The following is a 20,963-nucleotide window of genomic DNA, read 5'->3' as shown; positions in this document are numbered from 1 at the left end:
CCTGGGCAATCTAGAGGAAGTACATACCACCACCACCACCCCCTGCCCACAGAACACAATTCATGGAACACAATGGGGCAGAATTCACTTTAGATTAAATTCTTTCAAAGGTTTTCTAGTTGGGTGGGGCAACAACTCCACCAAGATAAGATAGTCTAGGGGTAGATTTTGGGGAAAGGTCAGGAATCTCCCCACTAATTTGTTATTTAATAATTTAATAATTATTTAATAATTATAAATTTCTTTCAGAATGTTTATTTTATTCCCCATATAACAAAGCATCTGTGTGGGAATGGGCAAGATGTGATGAGCCTGAGCACCCACTTCAAGGCCCTTTAAGGGGCATTTGCTCCACTTTTTTATTTTTGGTCGGGGCAATGAGGGTTAAGTGACTTGCACAGGGTCACACAGCTAGTAAATGCCAAGTGTCTGAGGCCAAATTTGAACTCAGGTCCTCCTGAATCCAGGGCTGGTGCTCTATCCACTGCACTACCTAGCTGCCCCTTGCTCCATTTTTATTCCAAAGTTTGACCTGGGTGGCAACAAAACAGGGAAAAGGCAAATCCAGGAATGGACCCATGAAATCTGAACCCTAGGACAGACTCTGCCACTCGGTAGTGTATAATTTTGGTTATACCTTCTTCAATTTCCTAATCTCTAAAACAGAGTAATGGTACCTGCCTTAAAGGCTTGTAGTAAGATTATAACCACCACCATCACCACCAATATTGCTATAGCACTTTAAAGTTTACATAGCATGTTATTTGATCTCATTTGGTCCTCACATGAGCTTAATTGGCTAAGTACTAGATATTCCCATCTTGTATATGGGGAAACTGAGGCTGAGAGCTGAAATGAGTCATCCATAGCCACACAGGTAATAAGCACCAAGCCCGAGATTAAAACTCAGGTCTCTTCTGACTACAATCCCAGCACTCCTTCCAATAGCGAGACACTTGGTAAATGGGAGCAACTGTCATTCTTAATTCAGTCTAGCCAACATTTAGTAAGTACTTAGTGTGTGCAAGACTTTATGCTGAATACTGGAGATACAGAGATTTAGGCATGACATGTTCCCTGTCCTCTAGTTGCTCACATTCTAGTGAGGAGGGTAAGTGGGATACCACATGTATGCAGATAGGTATAATTCAGGGTATGGAGAACAGAGATGTAAAGGAGATAGCCAGAAAAAAATGTTTTAGGAGTATTTGGGAGGTGGAGGAACTAGTCTTGTCAATAATATATCCTTTTTTTTTCAAGGCTATGAGGGTTAAATGACTTGCCCAGGGTCACATAGCTAGTAAGTGTCAAGTGTCTGAGGTCACATTTGAACTCAGGTCTTCCTGAATCCAGGGCTGGTGCTTTATCCACTGCACCACCTAGCTGCTCCAATAATAAATCCTTAATGAAATTCATCCCTAATGGGATCTCCTTAATGATGAAGGATGGTTCAGTGGAGACGTGGGTTCAACTCCCGTCTCTTGTCACCTATTAGCTGACCACAGGCAAGCCCTTTAATCACTTAGTACTCTCTAAGGAGGGGCAACTAGGTGGTACAGTGGATAGACCTCGGGGTTTGGAAGCAGGAAGACTCATCTTTATGAGTTCAAATCTGATCTCAGACAAGACACTTACTAGCTGTGTGATCCTGGACAAGTCACTTAACCCTGTTTGCCTCAGTTTCTTCATCCATAAAATGAGCTGGAGAAGGGAATGGCAAACCACTCCAGTGTCTTTGCCAAAAAAACCCCCGAAATGAACTCACAAAGAGTCAGACACCACTGAAACGACTTAACAACCAAAAAGTTCTAGGGGAATGGTAAATTGCTAACCTCAATCCGCAGAGGGGTTTTCTACACTAATGAAATTGTAGGTCTGTCCAGATTCCCCCCTTCCCCAAAAAAGTCCTTAATAATTAAAAGCAAATAAAATGTTTGGGGAGGGGAGAAAAAAAATCATCCTCCTTTTTTCATCACATATATCTATTATAAATGTCAGTGATGGGGGAGCTAGGTGGCGCAGTGGATAGAGCTCTAGTCCTGGATTCAGGAGGACCTGAGTTCAAATCCGACCTCAGATACTTAACACTTACTAGCTGTGTGACCCTGGGCAAGTCACTTAACCCCAATTGCTTCACACCAAAACAAAACAAATAAATAAACCTCAGTGACATTGGGCCACGGTGTAGGAGAATGTCTCGGCTTTTGAAGACTATTCTGGATTTAGGATGAACTGGTTGCAACTACTCATCGTCCACACCTGCGGCATTTCCCCACTTTCCCACTCCCCCTGCTGGTAGAGGCGAGCCCTGCACACAGCTTTCACTTTCACCTCACTCAAGCCCTGGTGGTTGTTGGTTCGGTGTAGGCGGGCAGGCTGGCTTCTTCGAGCAGCTTGAAAACTCAGCTGTCAGCCTTGTCTCCAGTGATTCTGAGCCCCAGAGCCTCATGGAAGATGTTCTGCAGAAAATGTAAGTACCTGGCATTTCAGGGAAATCCTTCTTCTCATGAGTCAGCCACTGACAAATTCAAAGACGTTTTTCCTCCCAAGCTTCAGAGGCTGCTGATTAGGGAGACGTGGAAGTGAGGACGACATTTTGCGGAGAAAGGTCAAATACTCTTTTTCCCCTCCAAAGTTTATTTGAAGATATTTCCCCCACCCACTCACCCATAGTATTACTATTATTATTAATTTTTTTTTGGCGATTGTTTGGGAGAACTTTGCTCCTTCCCCATCCTTTGGTGTTATTTTTTCCCCAGATCTATTTCCTTGACATTTGTAGGGATTTCACTAAACAAACCTCCCATTGTGCTGGCGCAGTGAAAGAACCCTATGATTGTTCTTCAAGTTAACCAGCTGTGACCAAGAGGACTTCTTTTTCTTGAATCTTAACTTGCTCAGACTTTAAGGTGGTCCCATAATTCTAGTCTGATAGATTGAGTGAGTGAGGCCAAGTCCACCCTTATCCATAGTACCCATGATTTTATAGACCAAGACCAAAAGTTCACACCTGAGTTTATGATTAAGCTTGCCAGGCTGACTAAGGAGACCTAACCCTTTTGGTCAGAACCCAAAGAAGAGGCCTTCTACCTTCCTCTCTGTGATTTTGTGTCTGGGCTGTGGACTCTGGAAGCCATTCCCAAGAAGGAATTCCTGAAAGAGTTTGAGGAACGGATGGGGCTGGCAGATATGGCTGCCTTTCAATAGTGTGGGAGGCCACATTATTGCCATTTGGGTGTACAAGTTCTAGTATGTTTAAAATCAGTGGCATTTCTTGTATCTCCTCTGGTCTTCACATCATAGAGAGAGAGCTAGGAGGGACCTCAGAGGCCATCAAATCCAGCCTGCTCATTTTAAACATGAGGAAATTGAGGACCAGAAAGTTTAGTGACTTGCCCAAGGTCACACAATTAATAAGTATCAGAGGTGGAATTTGAATCCAGATACTCTGATATTGGGGCCACTGCCCTTTCTCTTGGACAACATCCATGAACTCTCCTCTCAGGCTACTTGGACAAGCAAAAACAGCTTGCCGTGCAATTCTCCAGATAATTATCATTTCTTGCTACTATAGGTAGAGGTAGGAGAAATCCTTTCCTTTCTCGGGGCACTTTTCCCTGGAAGTCCAAGAGAGAAGAAAAAAGGAAGCTGAGGCCCGGGAATGTTAAGTGGGAGACAGCATGGTACAGTGGAAGTCAGAGGATTGGAGTTCAAATCTTGTCTCTGATGTACACTACAGGTGTACAGGTGTACAGGTGTACAGGTGTTAGGCAAATCACTTAAACTTTCCTGGGCCTATAGGTCAGTATCTCCTGATAGAAAAAAAAAGGCTCACTAAACCCTGTTTTAGAAATGTTAATTGGGGGCAGCTAGGTGGCACAGTAGATAAAGCAGTGGCCCTGGATTCAGGAGGACCTGAGTTCAAATCTAGCCTCAGACACTTGACGCTTACTAACTGTGTGACCCTGGGCAAGTCACTTAACCCTCATTTCCCCACGAAAAAAGAAATGTTAATCAGTTCTTTCACAGCCAAAAATAAGGCTATAAATCTATGCAGACTAATTAATGACTGGTGTTTTTGTATCAAGCAATCAGCCAGCATTTATTAAGCACTTAAAATGTACCAGGCACTGAGCTAGCTGTTGTTGATACAAGTACAGAGAATTAAATAATCCCTATTTGCAAGGAGCCCACATTCTAATGGGAGAGACAGCAAGTACATATAGAAATATATACAGCATAAATAAAAAGTAAAAAACAAAACAACCCACAAATATATACAAAGCAGTTACATCCAAAAGGAAGTCTAGCAATCAGGGGATCAAAGATCTGTGCTTTAAAGTCTTTAACCTAGTGCTCGCTTCGGCAGCACATATACTAAAATTGGAACGATACAGAGAAGATTAGCATGGCCCCTGCACAAGGATGACACGCAAATTCGTGAAGTGTTCCATATTTTGGGGCAGCTAGGTGGCTCAGTGGATAGAGCACCGGCCCTGGAGTCAGGAGGACCTGAGTTCAAATCTGGCCTCAGACACTTAAAACTTACTAGCTGTGTGACCCTGGCTGGGCAAGTCACTTAACCCCAATTGCCTCACTTAAAAAAAAAAAAAAGTTTTTAGCCTAGTAATCTTATAAAAATGACACCGTGAGATGGGCACTAGAAGTATTATCACTCCCATTTTGCAGTTGGGGAAACTGAGGCCCAGAGAAAGTAAATGACTGGTCCCATGTCATATAGCTACTAAGTGTCAGAAGCAAAAGTTGAACATAAATCTTCTGGGCACCAGGTCTTCCACTCTACCCCTTATGCCATACTATTTCAACATTAAAAAAAATAAATCAGAATTTCTGTAGCTGAAAATTTTGTCCTCAAGAAGTCCTACCTTACACTTAAATAAAATCTAATGTTGCCAAAATATGCCTGAATAGTTCAAAAGGTCCAGAAGAATTAACTCTAACATATATCCATTCTCTTAGGAGAGGAGGCATTCTGGTTAGCCTTAATTCCTATAAACCTGAATCTGTCTTTCTTTCCCATTCAAACCCTTTTTTCTCCTTGGAGTAAAGTTAGGTTGAATTCTCTACCCCAAAGTGAAAAGTTGTAAAGGGGTTGCCTATCAGTTATTGCTTCTAGAAAGGCCTTCCTTAAGTCATTTAGGGGCAAACCCCACAATAATCCCCTTGATCCAAATCCTAATCTCATCATGGGGCTGCCGACTCTGGGCTTTGATTAATATTCACACTGACAGCTCCTGGGATGGAATGAAAGTGGGGACATTTTCTATTTCTCCCTTCCCCTCCCTCCCTCCCGCCAATATTATCTCTATTTTTCAGAGGAGGGAAACTGGGACTCAGAGAAGGAACGTGACTTACCCAAGATCACACATGTAATTAGTAATTAAGGCAGTACTCAAATTTAGGGTAAGGGTTTATTAGCCCAGAGACCCTGAGGCACTCTTACTTCATACACATAGGCAATTAATGAAGATTCTCCCAGTGTCATGCATATATGGAAGGGCAGGTATATGATGCAGTGGATAGAGCTCTGACCCTGGAGTTAAGAGGACCTGAGTTCAAATTTCACCCCAGACACTTACCAGTTGTGTGACCCTGGGGAAGCAGTCACTTAACCCTAATTGCCTTCAATATCTAGGGCCAAATCCAGTCGTCCTGATGCATATCTTGCATTAGATGGCTATGGAGGAGAGAGTGAGGTTGGTGACCTTGTACGGCCCTCTCTAGCTTAGATCCAATTTAGTGCAATGTCATGGTCCTCTTTGAGGGCGAAGGACAAACAACAAATATGGAAGGCAGGCCAGTGGGTGATCTTCAAATCCTACGGGTTTAAAAAAATTGTTGTTAGGGCAGCTACGTGGTGCAGTGGATAGACCACTGGCCCTGGAGTCAGGAGTACCTGAGTTCAAATCCGGCCTCAGACACTTAACACTTACTAGCTGTGTGACCCTGGGCAAAGTCACTTAACCCCAATTGCCTCATGTAATAAATAAACAAACAAATAAATGAATGAATGAATGGATGAATAAATAAATAAATAAATTGTTGTTCAGTTGTGCCTAACTCTCCAGGACCCCGTTTGCGGTTTTCTTGTGAAAGATATTGGAATAGTTTACCATATCTTTCTCCAGCTCATTTTACAGATGAGAAACTGAGGCTAACAGTTAAGTGACTTGCCCAGGATCACACAGCTATTAAGTGCCTGAGGCTGGATTTGAACTCACATCTTCTGGACCCCAGGCATAACACTCCATCCATTGTGCCACCCAGCTGCCCCAAGACACTTCTAGGACACTAGTCAAAATGACAGACAACAAAATGACAACAAAAGATTGTGAAAAAAAGCATTGAATTTGGAGATAGAATATGTCAGGAGACCTAGGTTTTCTGGTCCTCCCTCAATTACTAACTATAATCACAACCTATCCCTTTCTGCATCACAGAAAGTCACTTCTCTCATACCTTACTTTCCTCCTCTGTTAGGTGGGTATAATAACCCCTGATTTGGCTCATTCCTAGAATAAGTACAAGGATTCAGTGGAAAAAATAAGTATGAAGAGGTTAGAGGAATATAAAGTGATTCTTTTTCATGTATTTATTTATTTTTTTTTTTTGCGGGGCAATGGGGGTTAAGTAACTTGCCCAGGGTCACACAGCTAGTTAAGTGTCAAGTATCTGAGGCCAGATTTGAACTCAGGTCCTCCTGAATCCAGGGCCAGTGCTCTATCCACTGCACCACCTAGCTGTCCCCCTAAAGTGATTCATAATGTTTCTCTTCCAGCCTTCATCTAACTCTAGTATAGTAGAATGAAAGGATTGATGTGCATGGAATCAGCAGAGCTGGGTCAAAATTTTGGCTCTTCCACTTACAGTCTGTATGACCTTGACCTCTCTGGGCCTCAATTTCTAAATTTAAAACAAAGCATCAGAGTAGATCAGAGGTGTCAAACATTCAGCCTGTGGGTCACCTGTAGTCCACAACACTCCCAAGCATAGTCCTGAATCAGATTAAAATGGAATTGAGAACTATTGAACAAAAGAAATAAAAATACAGTAAAACACAGATAATATTAATATGTGGTTTTCTAAGTCAACACGTGGCCGCAGGAATCCTTATACACAGTTTAGTGATTCTTGTTTCTGTTTGAGTCTGTCACCACTGGTCCCTGCTTCTTAAACTGTGTCATGACCCCATATGGGGTAGAGTAACTGGATGTGGGGGTCGAGAAAAATTGGGCAGTAAATGTTTGATTTGTATACCTGTTTTATGTACCTATATACCTGGGATAGAGGAAAAATTTCTCAGGCGAAAAGGGGTCTGGAGTGGAAAAAGTTTAAGAAGCCCTAGGGCTTAAACCCACAGTTTCAGAAGCTGGGGTCTCAATGACCCTAAAAGGTCAGTCTCCTTCTAAATATATGAGCTCCTGATGGGGCACCATGTTAAGCATCTCTGTGGTAGGACCATCTAGTGCCATGGGGAACTTGTCCTTCATGGCTTCTACTGAAGAAAGAGGAGGTTTGGTTTTTAATAGTTGCTTCAATTGCTTCCTTCACTTTGAAAAAAGATATAAACTCTAGACCCCAGCCTTCCTTAATATTGACAATTCAACAGTCGTGCCTGCCTCTCATCTCTGACCTGCAAAGAAATCAATGAGAACAAGCTTCTAACTCTGCCATTAGCATCAATTGGTCATGTAAGCACAAATTAAATGTGCCTATCTTGCGTTTTAGAGCTCCAAGTGAAGGCACAGAAATTGCTGTTAATTATGGGAATTAAAAGCAAATTCTGTTTTCAAAAACCGTAAGGAATTTCTTTTTAACAGCTAGCAACTCATAGGATATCAGAGTTGGAAGTGTCCTCAGAGATCATCAGGTCCAACCCTTTTCTTTTTTTTTCTTTTTTTGGTGAGGCAGTTGGGGTTAAGTGACTTGCCCAAGGTCACATAGCTAGTAAGTGTCAAGTTTTTGAGGCCAGATTTGAACTCAGGTCCTCCTGAATCCAGGGCCAGTGCTGTATCCACTGTGCCACCTAGCTGCCCCAACCCCTTTCATTTTTCATTTTCTGAGGCCCAGAAAGGGAGAGACTTGCCAAAAGACACCAAGCAAATTAATGACAATAGTCCCCAGCTCTCTTAATTCTGTGTTGATTCTCTTTCTCCTCACACATACTGAAATGATTTCCATTTTTCTAGGGGTGGGAGGGCCATAAGCAGGAGTGTGCTGGCATCAGCTCAAAAGGTTCTCAGATTGTTAAGTTTTCCATATGAGCCTTTAGTACCTCAGAAATTGGCACATGCTACAAAACAGAGCTTGATTTATTATTCTGCTGATTAGATTAGACTGAAATGTTAAGGTGAAAAAATGTTAATAATGCAGAGTAAATGTAAAAAACATGGTCTACATTTTTAGAGAGCTGGTTGTTAAATGTTACCAGCACACCCCAAAATATAGGTCACATGTTATATATATATTTTTAGTGTTGGATTTGGCATCAGTGAAATAGGTTTCAAATCCTGTCTATGCTGTATGACTTTGGAAAAGTAATTTAACCTCTCTGGGCCTCAGTTTCCTGCCATGTAAAATGAGGCGGTTGGACTATATCAGGAGTTCTTAACCTTTTTTATGACACGGACCCCTTTGGCAGTCTGATGAAACCTATGAACTACTCAGAATAATGTTTTTAAATGCATATAATTTTTTAAAAGGAGGAAGGCAGCTGGGTGGCAGTAGATAGAGTGCTATGCCTAGAGTCAGGAAGATCTCTTTTTGGGTTCAAATCTGGCCTCAGACACTTAATGGCTTAACTCTGTTTGCCTCAGTTTTCTCATTTGTAAAATGAGCTGGAGAAGGATATGGTAAATCACTCCAATACCCCAAATGGGGTCACAGAGAGTCGGACTCAATTGAACAACAACAGGTTTTTTTTTAAACCCATAGGATTACAAAGGAAATCAAAGGTTGATGAAAATAAAGATGCCATTTCTCCCCCCATCCGATTTCACAGTTACCTTGAAATCTATGCATAGTCTCCTTGGGGGCCCTATGGATTCCAGTTTAAGAAGCCTTGGCCTGGATGATCTCTGCATAATTCCTTCTCAGCTCCATATTTCTGGTCCTTTGATTACTCAGGGCACATTAGAAGGCTCAGCCTAGATTTACAATTCAAGTCAGAACTCAATTTTTGAGATTTCCACATCTGATGAAAGAGTTCAATGGGGTCAGCTTCCCATTATCCCAGGCACAATCACAGACAATTGGTGAATTTTTTTTTTTTTAATGTCTGGGCTATCTTTGGATTTTTTAGAAACACTCCCTCCTCATCCTGAAGTCAGTGGGAGATTTGGTGGTGAATGAGCTGTCCTTATTTGTGATTACGGCAGGAAATGGGAAGAAGCTCCTCAGGAGGTGGAATGGTCCATTGTGAGCTGTTAGAGTGAGAACCTGCCTTTTGGCCGGCCTCAGAGAGCATGTCCAGGGTCACACAGACCTGCTGTCCTTCTGAGGCTGAACCACCTCTCCTTGTTATTCGGCTCCATGCCCCAGGATGCCAAAGTATGTACCGCCCTGGCATCTGCTGTTGTCATATTTTTGTCCTTTTCGACATCTCATGACTTGCCCTAAATTGGATTTTTTTAAGTGAGGAAGGACTGTGCAAGGTCACCAACCTTACTCTGTCCTTCAGAGCCATCTGGGTCCAGTGACAAGATACACATCAGGACGACTGGATTTGGCCCCGGATGTTTAAGGCAATTGGGGTTAAGTGACTTCCCCAGGGTCACACAGTTAGTAAGTATCCAGGGTGAGATTTGAACTCAAGTCCTCCCAACTTCAGGGTTGTGCTTTATCCACTGCGCCACAGCATCTGTTACAACTTGGACTGGGATCAGGATACTAAGATCATAGATGACTGAGAGGTCATCTAGTCAAACCCCATCACTTTGCAGAGGAGGAAACTGAGGCTGAGGGGGGTTCAGAAACTGGCAAAAGGTCACAGAGAGGGGGGTGGCTAGGTGGCACAGTGGATAAAGCACTGGCCCTGGATTCAGGAGTACCTGAGTTCAAATCCAGCCTCAGACACTTGACACTTACTAGCTGTGTGACCCTGGGCAAGTCACTTAACCCCCATTGCCCCGCCAAAAAAAAAAAAAAAGGTCACAGAGAGACTGGATTTGAATCTACCCATGATTCTGGGGCTGTTGTTCTTTCCACTAATTTAGTCCTTGCTCTGCTACATGAGCTAGGCAAGTCCTTCCCCTTCTCTTGGATTCACTTTCTTCTGTACAATGAGAATGCTGCACTAGACAGTCACCAAGGCCTCCTTCACACGTCCAAAAGCCAATGCTTTTCTGCTATGACACCAGAGCCCACCGGCACCCTTGCTCCACACACCAGCATGTGGATGGAAACTAAACGAGGTCACTCTGGCTGTCTGATCTAAGGTGCCATTATTTGGTGAGAATGATGGCACCTTCATCTACCCAGACCTGAACCAGTGTGTGTGTGGCAAAGTAAGGAGAGGAAGCTTGTTCCCCGAACTCTTTCTGAATGCTCCATTTAACACTCCATTAATGACTGCCAATGATGCCCTCAGCTTCACTTATAAGCTCCTGTTCTGCCTATCTGGCCATGCGCTGCTTCTGGCAATATGGTGGAAAGAACGATAAATTTGGGGCGAGAGGCCTGAGGCCTATGTCTCAGCTTTGCTACTTCCACTTTTATGACATTGGATAAATCGCTTCCTCTCAATGAGCCTCACTTTCCTCATCTGTAAAATGAAGGGGGTGGACTAGAAGAGCTCTAAGGTCCCTTCCAATTTAATTCCTGTGATCCTATTTTTCTCCTTCTTTTTATATGTCATTTTCTTTAAAGCAAGGCTGTGTGACGTGGAGGCAAAGAGTTCTAGGCAGAGTCAGAAATCTTGTTGTTTTTTTTCTCTTTAAATTTCTTTTCAATTCAGGAAACAAACACTTCCATAACACAGTACAATAACAAAGATGATTGCACACAAAACTACAAATCTATCATGTACAACTTGCTACTCCCTTCAAATATACAGCAGTTATCATGTAAACTTCTTTTGTTCTTTTTTCTCTTCCTTCCCCCCAATGGATACCATTAGATACAGATATATATATATATATATACGTGTGTATATATATGCATATATATTGTGTATGTGAAAATATGTGTGTATATATACACATATATGTAAAATAATTCTATGTATTCTATTTATCATTTCTTTTTCTGGATGCAGATAGTGTCTCTCTTTATATGTCTTCTTTTTTAATTGTATATTCATAATAGTCAAAGTGACAGTTCTTCAAAGTCATTTGGTTATGCTCACTTTGTTCTTCATTATTTCTTCTTTTGTGTGTTGTTTTTGTTGTTTTTGTTTTTGCAGGCAATGGGGGTTAAGTGACTTGCCCAGGGTCACACAGCTAGTAAGTGTCAAGTGTCTGAGGCTGGATTTGAACTCAGGTACTCCTGAATGCAGGGCTAGTGCTTTAACCACTGCGCCATCTAGCTGCCCCCATCTTCATTATTTCTTGCAAGTCTTTCCATGCCTTTCTAATATCAATGAGTTAATCATTTCTTATACCACAGTAGTATTCCATTACAACCATACACGACCACTTGTTCTTGGGTTCTAATAAATGGTTATGTCCTTGATCTTGAGCAAATACCTTCACCTTTCTAGGTCTCAGTTTCCTAATCTATAAAGACCAGATTATCTTTTTTTTTTTCTGATATAGGTTATAGACGTACAATCACATTAAACATATTTCTGCATTAGTCATGTTGTGAAAGAAGAATCAGAACAAAAGGGAAAAACCTCAAAAAACAAAAAACAAAAATGTAGAAACAGTATTGTTCAATCTGCATCCAGATTCCATAGTTCTTTTTTCTGGATGTGGAGAGCGTTTTCCATCATGAGTCCTTTGGAATTGTCTTGGACCATTGTATTGCTGAGTTAAGTCTATCACAGTTGATCATCACACAATGTTGCTGTTGCTGTGTATAATGTTCTCCTGGTTCTGCTCATCTCACTCAGCATCAGTTCATGTAAGTCTTTTCAGGTTTTTCTGAAATCTGCCTGCTTATTGTTTCTTTCTTTTTAAAAAAAAGTACTTTATTATTTTCCAGTTACATATAAGGATAATTTTCAACATTTGTTTTCACAGGATTTTTAGTTCCAAATTTTTTTCTCCCACCCTCCCTTCCCTCCCTCCTCCCCATGATGGAAAGCAGTCTGATATAGGTTGCATATGTACAATCACATTAAACATATTTCTACATTAGTTATCTTGTGAAAGAAGAATCAGAACACAAGAGAAAAACCTCAGAAAAGAAGGGAAAAAAAAACAGTCCAAAAGTAGAAACAGTATGGTTCAATCTGCATTCATAATCCACAGTTCTTTTTTTCTGGATGTTGAGAACATTTTCTATCATGAGTTCTTTGAAACTGTTTTGGATTGTTGCACTGCTGAGAAGAGTCTATCACCATTGTCCATCACACAATGTTTCTGTTTACTGTATACAATGTTCTCCTGGTTCTGCTCCTCTCAGTCAGCATTAGTTCATGTAAGTCCTTCCAGGTTTCTCTGAACTCCTGCTCATCGTTTCTTACAGCACAATAGTATTCCATTACATCCATATACCACAACTTGTTTAGCCATTCCTCAATTGATAAGACCAGATTATATTTAAGGTTTTTCTAGGTTCTGTGTCTGTAAGGTTATTTGTGTCTGTAAGTTTATTCTCAGGAGACATAGGAACCTTTGCACATAAGGGTGTTGTAGTGGACTCAGAGATGGAAGTCTGGAAACTCAGCTTCTAATCTTGGTTTTGTACTGAAAATCTGCATGACTTTGAACAAGTCCTGGGGCCTCAGTTTCCTCCTCTATACAAATATAGGCCTGGACTAGATGATCTCCCAAGTCTCTTCCTCTCCTAAATGCCTATGGTTCTCTGTGGCCTCTTTAAGAGGCTGATTTTGTGGAGGTGTTGGAAGAGGGTTTGCTCTTGCATTAACATTTCACCAGATAGTTTCTTATGAAAGGGAGTTATTGCTTCCTTTCATCTTAAAAAGATAATCTTCTGGGTTTTTTTTTGTTGTTGTTTCCACGACACTTCTTATTTATGAATATGCTACTTGAAGTGGGTGTGTTCAGAGTTGTCATGGCTCACGGCCAAGGCCAGGGTTTGGCATCTCCTGGGTGTGGCTGCATATAGGCTGGTTTGGAAGAACTGACTCATATAATCCTTAACTCTTCTTGCCCTATTTAGCTTCCCCGTTTCGAGCTAACTTGCCAAGGAGTCATAAGCACCCTGGGCAACCTTAGGAGAGGTTTTTTCTTCCTTTGCAGGTGAGACCTCTGGGTCTCCACTCTACCTAGATGAGATACTAGAAGTGGGATCAGGAAAGAGTTGACTGATCCCTGCTTAACAAACCTGATAATTCCAAAATTGGAAGGGTTGCCAGAGTTCTAACCCTCTACCCGAAGCAGGACTCCAAGTCACAGAATTCCTAATAAGAGACTATTGGGTAGTAGAAAGATCTCTGGACCTGGGTTCAAATACCACCTCCAGTACAATACTTCCACAAGGCCTCTGGCAAATCACTTGGCCTCTGTAGGCCTCGGGTTTCTTTCTTTGTTTAACATTGAGAGCTTTAGACTTGATTGCTTCCCCGAGCCCTTCCTTCTCCAACACTGACGTTCTCTGAACTTGAAGGGGCAGGCGGCTTATTAATGGGTTGAACAGCCCCATTGATTAGGACGTTCTTACTTAGACTTCCTTATATTGAGCTGAAATCTAAGTCTAAGGCACCAGTGAGTGGACCATGATTTGATTTCTCTCCAAGGGAAGCGAAATGGTGCCGTGGAGTGGGTTTGAATCTTTCTGCTTTAGCGAGCTGGCAATGCCCGTTTTGGGAGCTGTGATTTTGATGGACAAAGAGAGAGAATGGGTTGGAGAAGCTGGAAGTGCACTAAGATGGGAAAGACTGTGTACGGGAAGAGAGAGTCGGCTTGGCGGGACAGGGAAGCGGGGCTGGAAAAGGAGAAGGCTTCCAGCAGTCCGGTTGATGCTGGTCTGGGAAGGGTTGGAGGTTGAGTACCCAAATTGGGGGGTTAGGGATTGGACGGAGAAGGGGGCCGGGCTAAAGGTCGGAGGGCAGGATTTCAGAGAAGGGAAGCAGAGGGCGGCCAGGTCCTGGGGAGGGGGAGCGGAGTGGAGAGCAAGATCCCGGGAAGTAGAGGTCCGAGGTGGTAATCTGAGGCCAGACGGGGCGGGAGCGGGGGAGGCGGGGGCGGAGCCGGGGGCGGGGATTGCGCTGCCCCAGCCGGGCCCCGCCCTGCCCATACTGGGAAGCCCGGGCCCGGACACAGACAGGAAAGTCTGTCTGCAGGGCCGGCCCTGTCCGGCTCCTGAGCCGCTGTCGCTGCGGTCACCGTCACCATGTCAGGTCAGTGCAGCCTTCTCGGACTCAACGACCCTGCTGGAGGTCTCCTCTCCGGCCCAGCCCGGGGAGCACAGGCAGGGGCTGGGCCCGCATCAGGGGGTCCCAGGCCTGCCCTGGCAGAGCCCCCCAGGGCCTGGGGATCGGGACAGGGAGAAAGAGAAGGGACAGTAGCCTTAGTATCCCGCAGCAGTGCGCGCGCCTGGCCGTGCGTGCGGCGGGGTTTGTTTGTCCGTGTCCGCTAAGGGCCCCCGGGGAAGGCTGGGCGGTTGTGTTGGGGGGAGAAGGGGGCTGAGAGCGCCACTTCGGGGAGAGGAGGGGGCAATCAGTGGGGGTGAGACTGAGAGCACAGCCACCTCCTTTCCTACCCCCAGCAGTCCACGGAACAGGGGCGGTGTGTTCTGTCTAGGGGTGGGCGTCGCCCATCAGTGGCCCACAGTGACCCAAGAGATGTTTTCAGTGGTCGGGGCCAGCTTGGAGTTTTCGATCTGGCCAATCGGGCTTGGGCTGGGCATAGAGCCCAGGCGCATCTTTGGTACTGGCCTCGGGTTTTCTCGAGAATCCCTCTGCCAACAGGAACAGACAACTGTATCCGGAAAAGGAGAATTGGTCTGACTCACTGCAGGCGTCAGGGTTTTCCCTTGGCTATTACTTAAAGTAAACATTTGTGAAAATCGATGGCTCTCAGTTGTCAAACAAGTGACCATAACTTTTGTTCCTGGGGATATTAGTCCAGTCGAGTAAACTGTAGGACTCCTCTCTCTCTTTCTCACCTAGAGAGAATAATCGGCCTTGCTCTCTCGGGTCCCAAAGTGTAAGCTTAGAAACTCAATACCTCTAGCCCCAAGTAACAGAAAGCTGACTTTTGCATTCTTCTGGGAAGAAACTTGTTGGCTGCAAAGTTTGGGGAGAGTTATTAGAGTACAGTAAGTGTAAGCTGGTATGGGGTATGTGTGCAAGTGTACATATCTATTGGGCTGCTTGTAAATAGAGCTCAAAGGTTTACAAGGTATATATACACAATCTCCCTTGATCATAGATCTACTGCAAGGTTTCTCTCTGTCTCTGTATACCATGGACCCCTTTGGGAGTCTGACGAAGTCTCTGGACTACTAAGAATAATGTTTGGGTTTTTTGTTTGTTTGTTTGTTTTTGCGGGGCAATGGGGGTTAAGTGACTTGCCCAGAGTCACACAGCTAGTACATGTCAAGTGTCTGAGGCTGGATTTGAACTCAGGTCCTCCTGAATCCAGGGCCGGTGCTTTATCCACTGCGCCACCTAGCCACCCCCAAGAATAATGTTTTAAAGTGCATAAATTAAATATATAGGATTACAAATGAACAATTATAATTATAATATTAGAAATGAACATTTATTTTCCCCTCCAAGATTGTGAACTCCCTGAAATCTACCCATGGATTCCACAACTCTGGTCTATAAGATACCCTAGAGATCATCTGGTTCAACCCTAACATTTTACAAATAAGGAAACTGAAGCCTAGAGACCATGTCTTTGCCCAGAGTTACATAGAATTGAGATTTGAACACAGGTTCCCTACCTCCAAATGCAGTGTTATGTTAACTACAACCATGCTATCTTGATGGAATCACCTGTAGCATCACCGTTCTCCCAGTTACCCAGGATTGAAATCTTTGGTTGGTCTTTTCCCTCCCCCTTGGCCCTTCTACCTACTGGAGATGGGGCAGTGTAAGTCCTACTAGTCTCATCTTAATGAGGAACAGACAGCCTCAGAAAATTGAAGTGATTTGATGAAAATCATAAGGCTCTTAAATGGGAGAGTTGAGAATTGAAACCCAGGTTTTCTGGTTTTTAAAACCATTGTTCTGTCCCCAGCTCCAGCCTTGGCTATTTTTTAGCCATAAAAATAGGACTCCAGTGTAAATAATGCAACCTTTCTAAGACAGACACAAAATCTTTTACTTTGGATGATATCCTTCAACCGATAAGGAGAATAACTGCCCCAGCAATCTTTGTACTGCCGGCGGTTGGGATTGGGACTTCCCCCTTGTGGGGAAAGGTAGGGAGCATCTCTTGAAACTGCAAGGATCCCATCCTTCGTCCGAGGGGGAATCTATTCATTGTTACTCATGCTAGCCACCATGGCTTCTGCCTTCTTGTGTTTCCATCCTGGGATGGTGGGGATGAAGTGTAGAGAAAAAAAAAAAGTGGACAGGAAGCTCTTGCCCAGGCTCATGCATGATGATCACAGCTTGCAGTATTCACACTTAGCTTGTAGTGCTGAAACTCCACCCTCCCCCATGTTACTGACAGGCAGAATCAGATTACAAAGATGGAGAAAACCAGGTGACTTCCAAGCTCTGATATTCCAGTTGTCAAAGCATGTTTAAGGCAACATGCATCAAATACCCAGGAGTGTTGTTGAATTTAGATATGAGTGAGTTGGTTCCTGCCAAGTCCAACTCAGCTATTATCGTCATTGCTGTTAGCCGTCTGCTGGAGAGGCTTTCACTGTAAGGCTTCCCTTGACCGGTGGTTGTATCTAAGAGTTATTTTATCGTGAACTTGAGCCCAGAAAAGGAAATGCTTTTGTGTACTGGTAATATATATATATATATATTTAAGTGAGGCAATTGGGGTTAAGTGACTTGCCCAGGGTCACACAGCTAGTAAATGTTAAGTGTCTGAGGCCGGATTTGAACTCAGGTCCTCCTGAATCCAGGGCCGGTGCTCTATCCACTGCGACACCTAGCTGCCCCTGTGTACTGGTAATATTAATAACAACAACTCAGATTTGCAACTTGTTCACCCCAAACCCAGAAGAAACTGGGGCTCTGAGGAGTTAATTTATTTGCTCATGGTCACATAATACAGGTGGGATTTGAACCCAACTTTCCCAGCTCCAAGGTTAGGAAAGCTAAACAATTTGTTCCATTAGTTGCTTTTTGTTTTTTCTTTCTTAATAGAGCCCTACAGCTAATGGTGTGTGGGATCTTAGATTGGTATTAAGTATCTCGGGTGTAAAGATAGAGTTAACTGCTAGATTGCCTTTCCTGCTGAGACATCAGGTTTGGGATTCCTGTGGCCAGAGCTTAATTGGCTGCCTCCAGAGATCTCTGAGAAAGCTGTTCTTGATCGACACCCATAGGGAAGCAGGTTAGCTAGGCCCTCAGTCAGCATCTTCTGTATTAATGATGTTCGAGAAAAAATACTTTAACATTTACACATGATATTGGCAATATATCATGTTACTTCTCCTTCTCTCATCCCTCCCCGAAGGATATGGGTATTTATGTTTCTTGACCTGTTTTCTTTCCTCCCATTTTTTTTTTTCCAAATCAAAATCATACCTGCCAATTGAAGGCATGGTAATATACTGGTAAGAGCAGGAAGCCTAGGTGCTAGTCACTGAGTCACTCTAGAACCTTGGTCAAGACCCCTCAATGGACCTTTGCCAACATTGTTTGTTCATCTGTAAAATGAGGAGGTTGGACTTTAAGGTTCCTTCCAGCACTGGGAGTCTGGGGTTCTACTAGGTGTATGTTCTGCTAGGTGTAGTACATGAAGTACGGGCTTCTTAGGAGCCCAGAAAGACTTTCAGAACTCTCAGCTCTGCTCTTCAATTCAACAGCTATTGCTGAGCATCAGCCATGTGTAGTCTTGTGTTGTCACAGGAATACAAAGAGGAAAAGCCATACAGTCTCAGCACTTGAACTGTAACATGTATATGAAGAAAATGATACAAGGTAATAAAAATAATAATAGCTAGTATTTATATGGAGCTTTAAGATTTGCAAAACACTTTACAAATACTATCTCATTTTTATCCTCACAACGACCCTGGGAACTAGGTGCTATTATCTTCCCCATTTTACTGATGGGGAAACTGAGGCAGCTAGATGAAGTAACTTATCTAAGGTCACAAAATGAATATGTATCTGGGGTTGCATTTGAACTCCGGTCTTCCTAACTTCTAGGACTCTACTGTACTATAAGGTTGGAGGAGGTATCTTTGTGGATAAGATGGGAAGATGTAGTTTAGGTAATAGGATAGATAGATGGATTCCAAATTGGTTGAATGGTCAGGTGCATTGGTATAGTGGAATGATGGCAAGCAGGTTACAAGTTACTTACCCTGTGGTAGGCACTGGAGATACAGATACAAGCCAAAAAGGAAAAAAATTAAAAAGACAGTACCTGCCCTCAAGGAGTTTTCATTCTTTTTGTTTGTTTGTTTTGTGGGGCAATGAGGGATAAGTGACTTGTCTAGGGTCACACAGCTAGTAAGTATCAAGTGTCTGAGGCTGGATTTGAACTCAGGTCCTCCTGAATCCAGGGCCGGTGCTTTATCCACTGTGCCACCTAGCTGCCCCCAGAAGTTTTCATTCTAATGAGGAAAGATAACATTCAAAATGGAGGTGGGGGGGTGTATTAAAGTATGGTATTAAAGTCCAAAAAGGCAGACACATGACCAGGAGGAGAATAAAGGTTGTCAGGTCTGAGCCCTTTCCCAAAAGGAAGGAAATAGGATGGGGCCAGCATGGTAGAGGACAATTCAGGGTGAGAAGGCCTCTAGGAAGGATGAATATTCCAGGTCAGGGGGCCCTCAGTCCTGAGGGAGACGCCATAATGAACCTGGAGTCAAGAAGACAAATGGTCAAATTATATCTCTGATACTTAATGATTGTGTGACCATGCACAAATCACTTAACTTCTTTGAAATTCAGTTCCTCATCTGTAAAATGAGGGTAATGATGCGGGTCGTACCTATTGCACGGGGTTGCTGTGAGATAATATACACAGAAAATGTTGTAAACCTTAAAGTGCTGAGTACAGATGAGATAATATACAAAGAAGATTTTGCAAATCTTAAAGTGCTATGTAATTACCAACTAATAATCCGGAAAGTCAGCTTGGAGAGAGGTCTCCAATGGAAAGCTACAAGGATTTGTGGGTTGGTCTTGAGCCATTTAATATTTTTTTTAATCTATGGCTTAAATAAAAGCACAAGAAGTTTACTTAGCAAATTTGCCAGTGACACAAAACTTGGAAAGGTATCTATCAACATGTCGGATGACAGTCAGGATCCCACAAAATTTCTACAGACCAGAATGTGAGGTGAAATTTAAGTAAGGGGACATTTAGTAGGGTTAAAAGAGAAGTCTTATCCTTGAATTCCAGTGATCAACTTTATAGATACAAGAGGAGGGGAACTTCTCTACCACTGCAGTTGAGCACTCTCTGCAGTTAACAGACTTAGAAAATTGCCTAGAGCACTGAGATGTGAGGCAACTTGGCCAGCCTCACGCCCATACCTAGTATGTGTCAGAAGTTAAATTTGAACCCAGATCTTCTCGGCTTCAAGACTAGGTTCCCTTCCACTATACCATTTGTTGTTTAGTCGTGTCCATCTCTTTGTGATCCTGATTGGGGTTTTCTTGGCAAAGATACTAGAATGCTTTGCCATTTCCTTCTCCAGCTCGTTTGACAGATGAGGAAACTGAGGCAAATAGGGTTCCTGTAACTTAATAAGCTAGTAAGTATCTGAGACAAGATTTGAACTCGTGTCTGACTGGCTACTGTGCCATCCACTATACCGTGCTGCCTCTCAGAACATTTAGGTCTGTCTAAAAGTAGAATGGGCTACCTGATAAGGTTTTGAGTTCTCTGTTCCTAGAGGTGTGCAAGCAGGACCTGGGTAGCCACTTGTTAAGTGATATTATATGGAGGTTTCCTGCTCAGTTAGGGGCTGTAGTACATGAAACTCTGGGCTGCCTTCCAGCTTTGATATTCTAAGATTCTACATCCCACGTGGTAGTAGATAGTAGACTTTGGCTTGTGAAGATGCTTTAGTGTTGCTGTTTTTCCGTTTGAACAAGGACATTCTCAAAACAGGTATTTTAGAGCATTGCCCAATGTTCTTCCCTCCTTCTCTGTTACTGTTGTCCTCTCATCCACACAATACCTGCCATGGGCAGGGCCTCTCCTCCCCTCCAGCCCCCAACAAGCAAAGCCTATAATCTAGGATCCAGTCTGTGGGTCCTTGCATTGGAACCCAGAGGAAATTTTGAATGGTGTCATTACTTCAAAGCAAATGCATTTACTGGAGTGGCCACAGGCTATCGTTGCCCTGAGTTTGTACCTAATTATTTCAGAGTCTCATAAAATGTCTGACCTGGAAGGAACCTTATAGGTCATGTAGACCAACTGAGTCATTTCACTATTAATATTATTTTTAGAATTAGCATATCTTAATGGATAGCGTGCCAACTTCTGACTCAGGAAGAACTAAGTTCAAGTACCACTTCTCGCATTTAGTGATCATGGGGTCCTGGGCAAATCACTTAAACTCTTGGGGCCCGGGTGGCTCATTGAGACCATAAGTTGCAAAACAGTTAGAGATCTACATTGATAGAAGGTATTTCCTCAACATGAGTTCCACACATGATAAAAAACATAGGTCCAGAAAAATAACAATAACATTCACAATAATTTATTTTT

The 20,963-nt window shown here is 43.1% G+C and overlaps 1 protein-coding gene and 1 non-coding gene across 4 annotated transcripts in view; both read left to right on the top strand.

The window, feature by feature from the left end:
• Positions 1-2,351: 2,351 nt before the first annotated feature.
• Positions 2,352-20,963, top strand: part of CARD19 (caspase recruitment domain family member 19) — a 55,998-nt gene continuing 37,386 nt past the window's right edge. For 2 of the 3 annotated variants that reach the window (XM_043979299.1, XM_043979287.1), the window contains exon 1: positions 2,352-2,470. In XM_043979299.1, coding sequence (XP_043835234.1) covers positions 2,455-2,470 — 16 coding nt within the window. In that variant the 5' untranslated portion in view covers positions 2,352-2,454. Of the gene's footprint in view, positions 2,471-14,357; positions 14,489-20,963 lie in introns of those variants that run through there. The other variant, XM_043979293.1, reaches the window with a different exon arrangement.
• Positions 4,354-4,460, top strand: LOC122737434. Its single transcript, XR_006354269.1, has one exon. It is a non-coding gene; the product is annotated as a U6 spliceosomal RNA (small nuclear RNA).

This window comes from Dromiciops gliroides, chromosome 1 (assembly GCF_019393635.1).
Source record: "Dromiciops gliroides isolate mDroGli1 chromosome 1, mDroGli1.pri, whole genome shotgun sequence".
NCBI classification, from domain to species: Eukaryota; Metazoa; Chordata; class Mammalia; order Microbiotheria; family Microbiotheriidae; genus Dromiciops; species Dromiciops gliroides.
The sequence above is the reverse complement of the archived record's forward strand: the minus strand, read 5'-3'. Positions and strand labels throughout refer to the sequence as shown.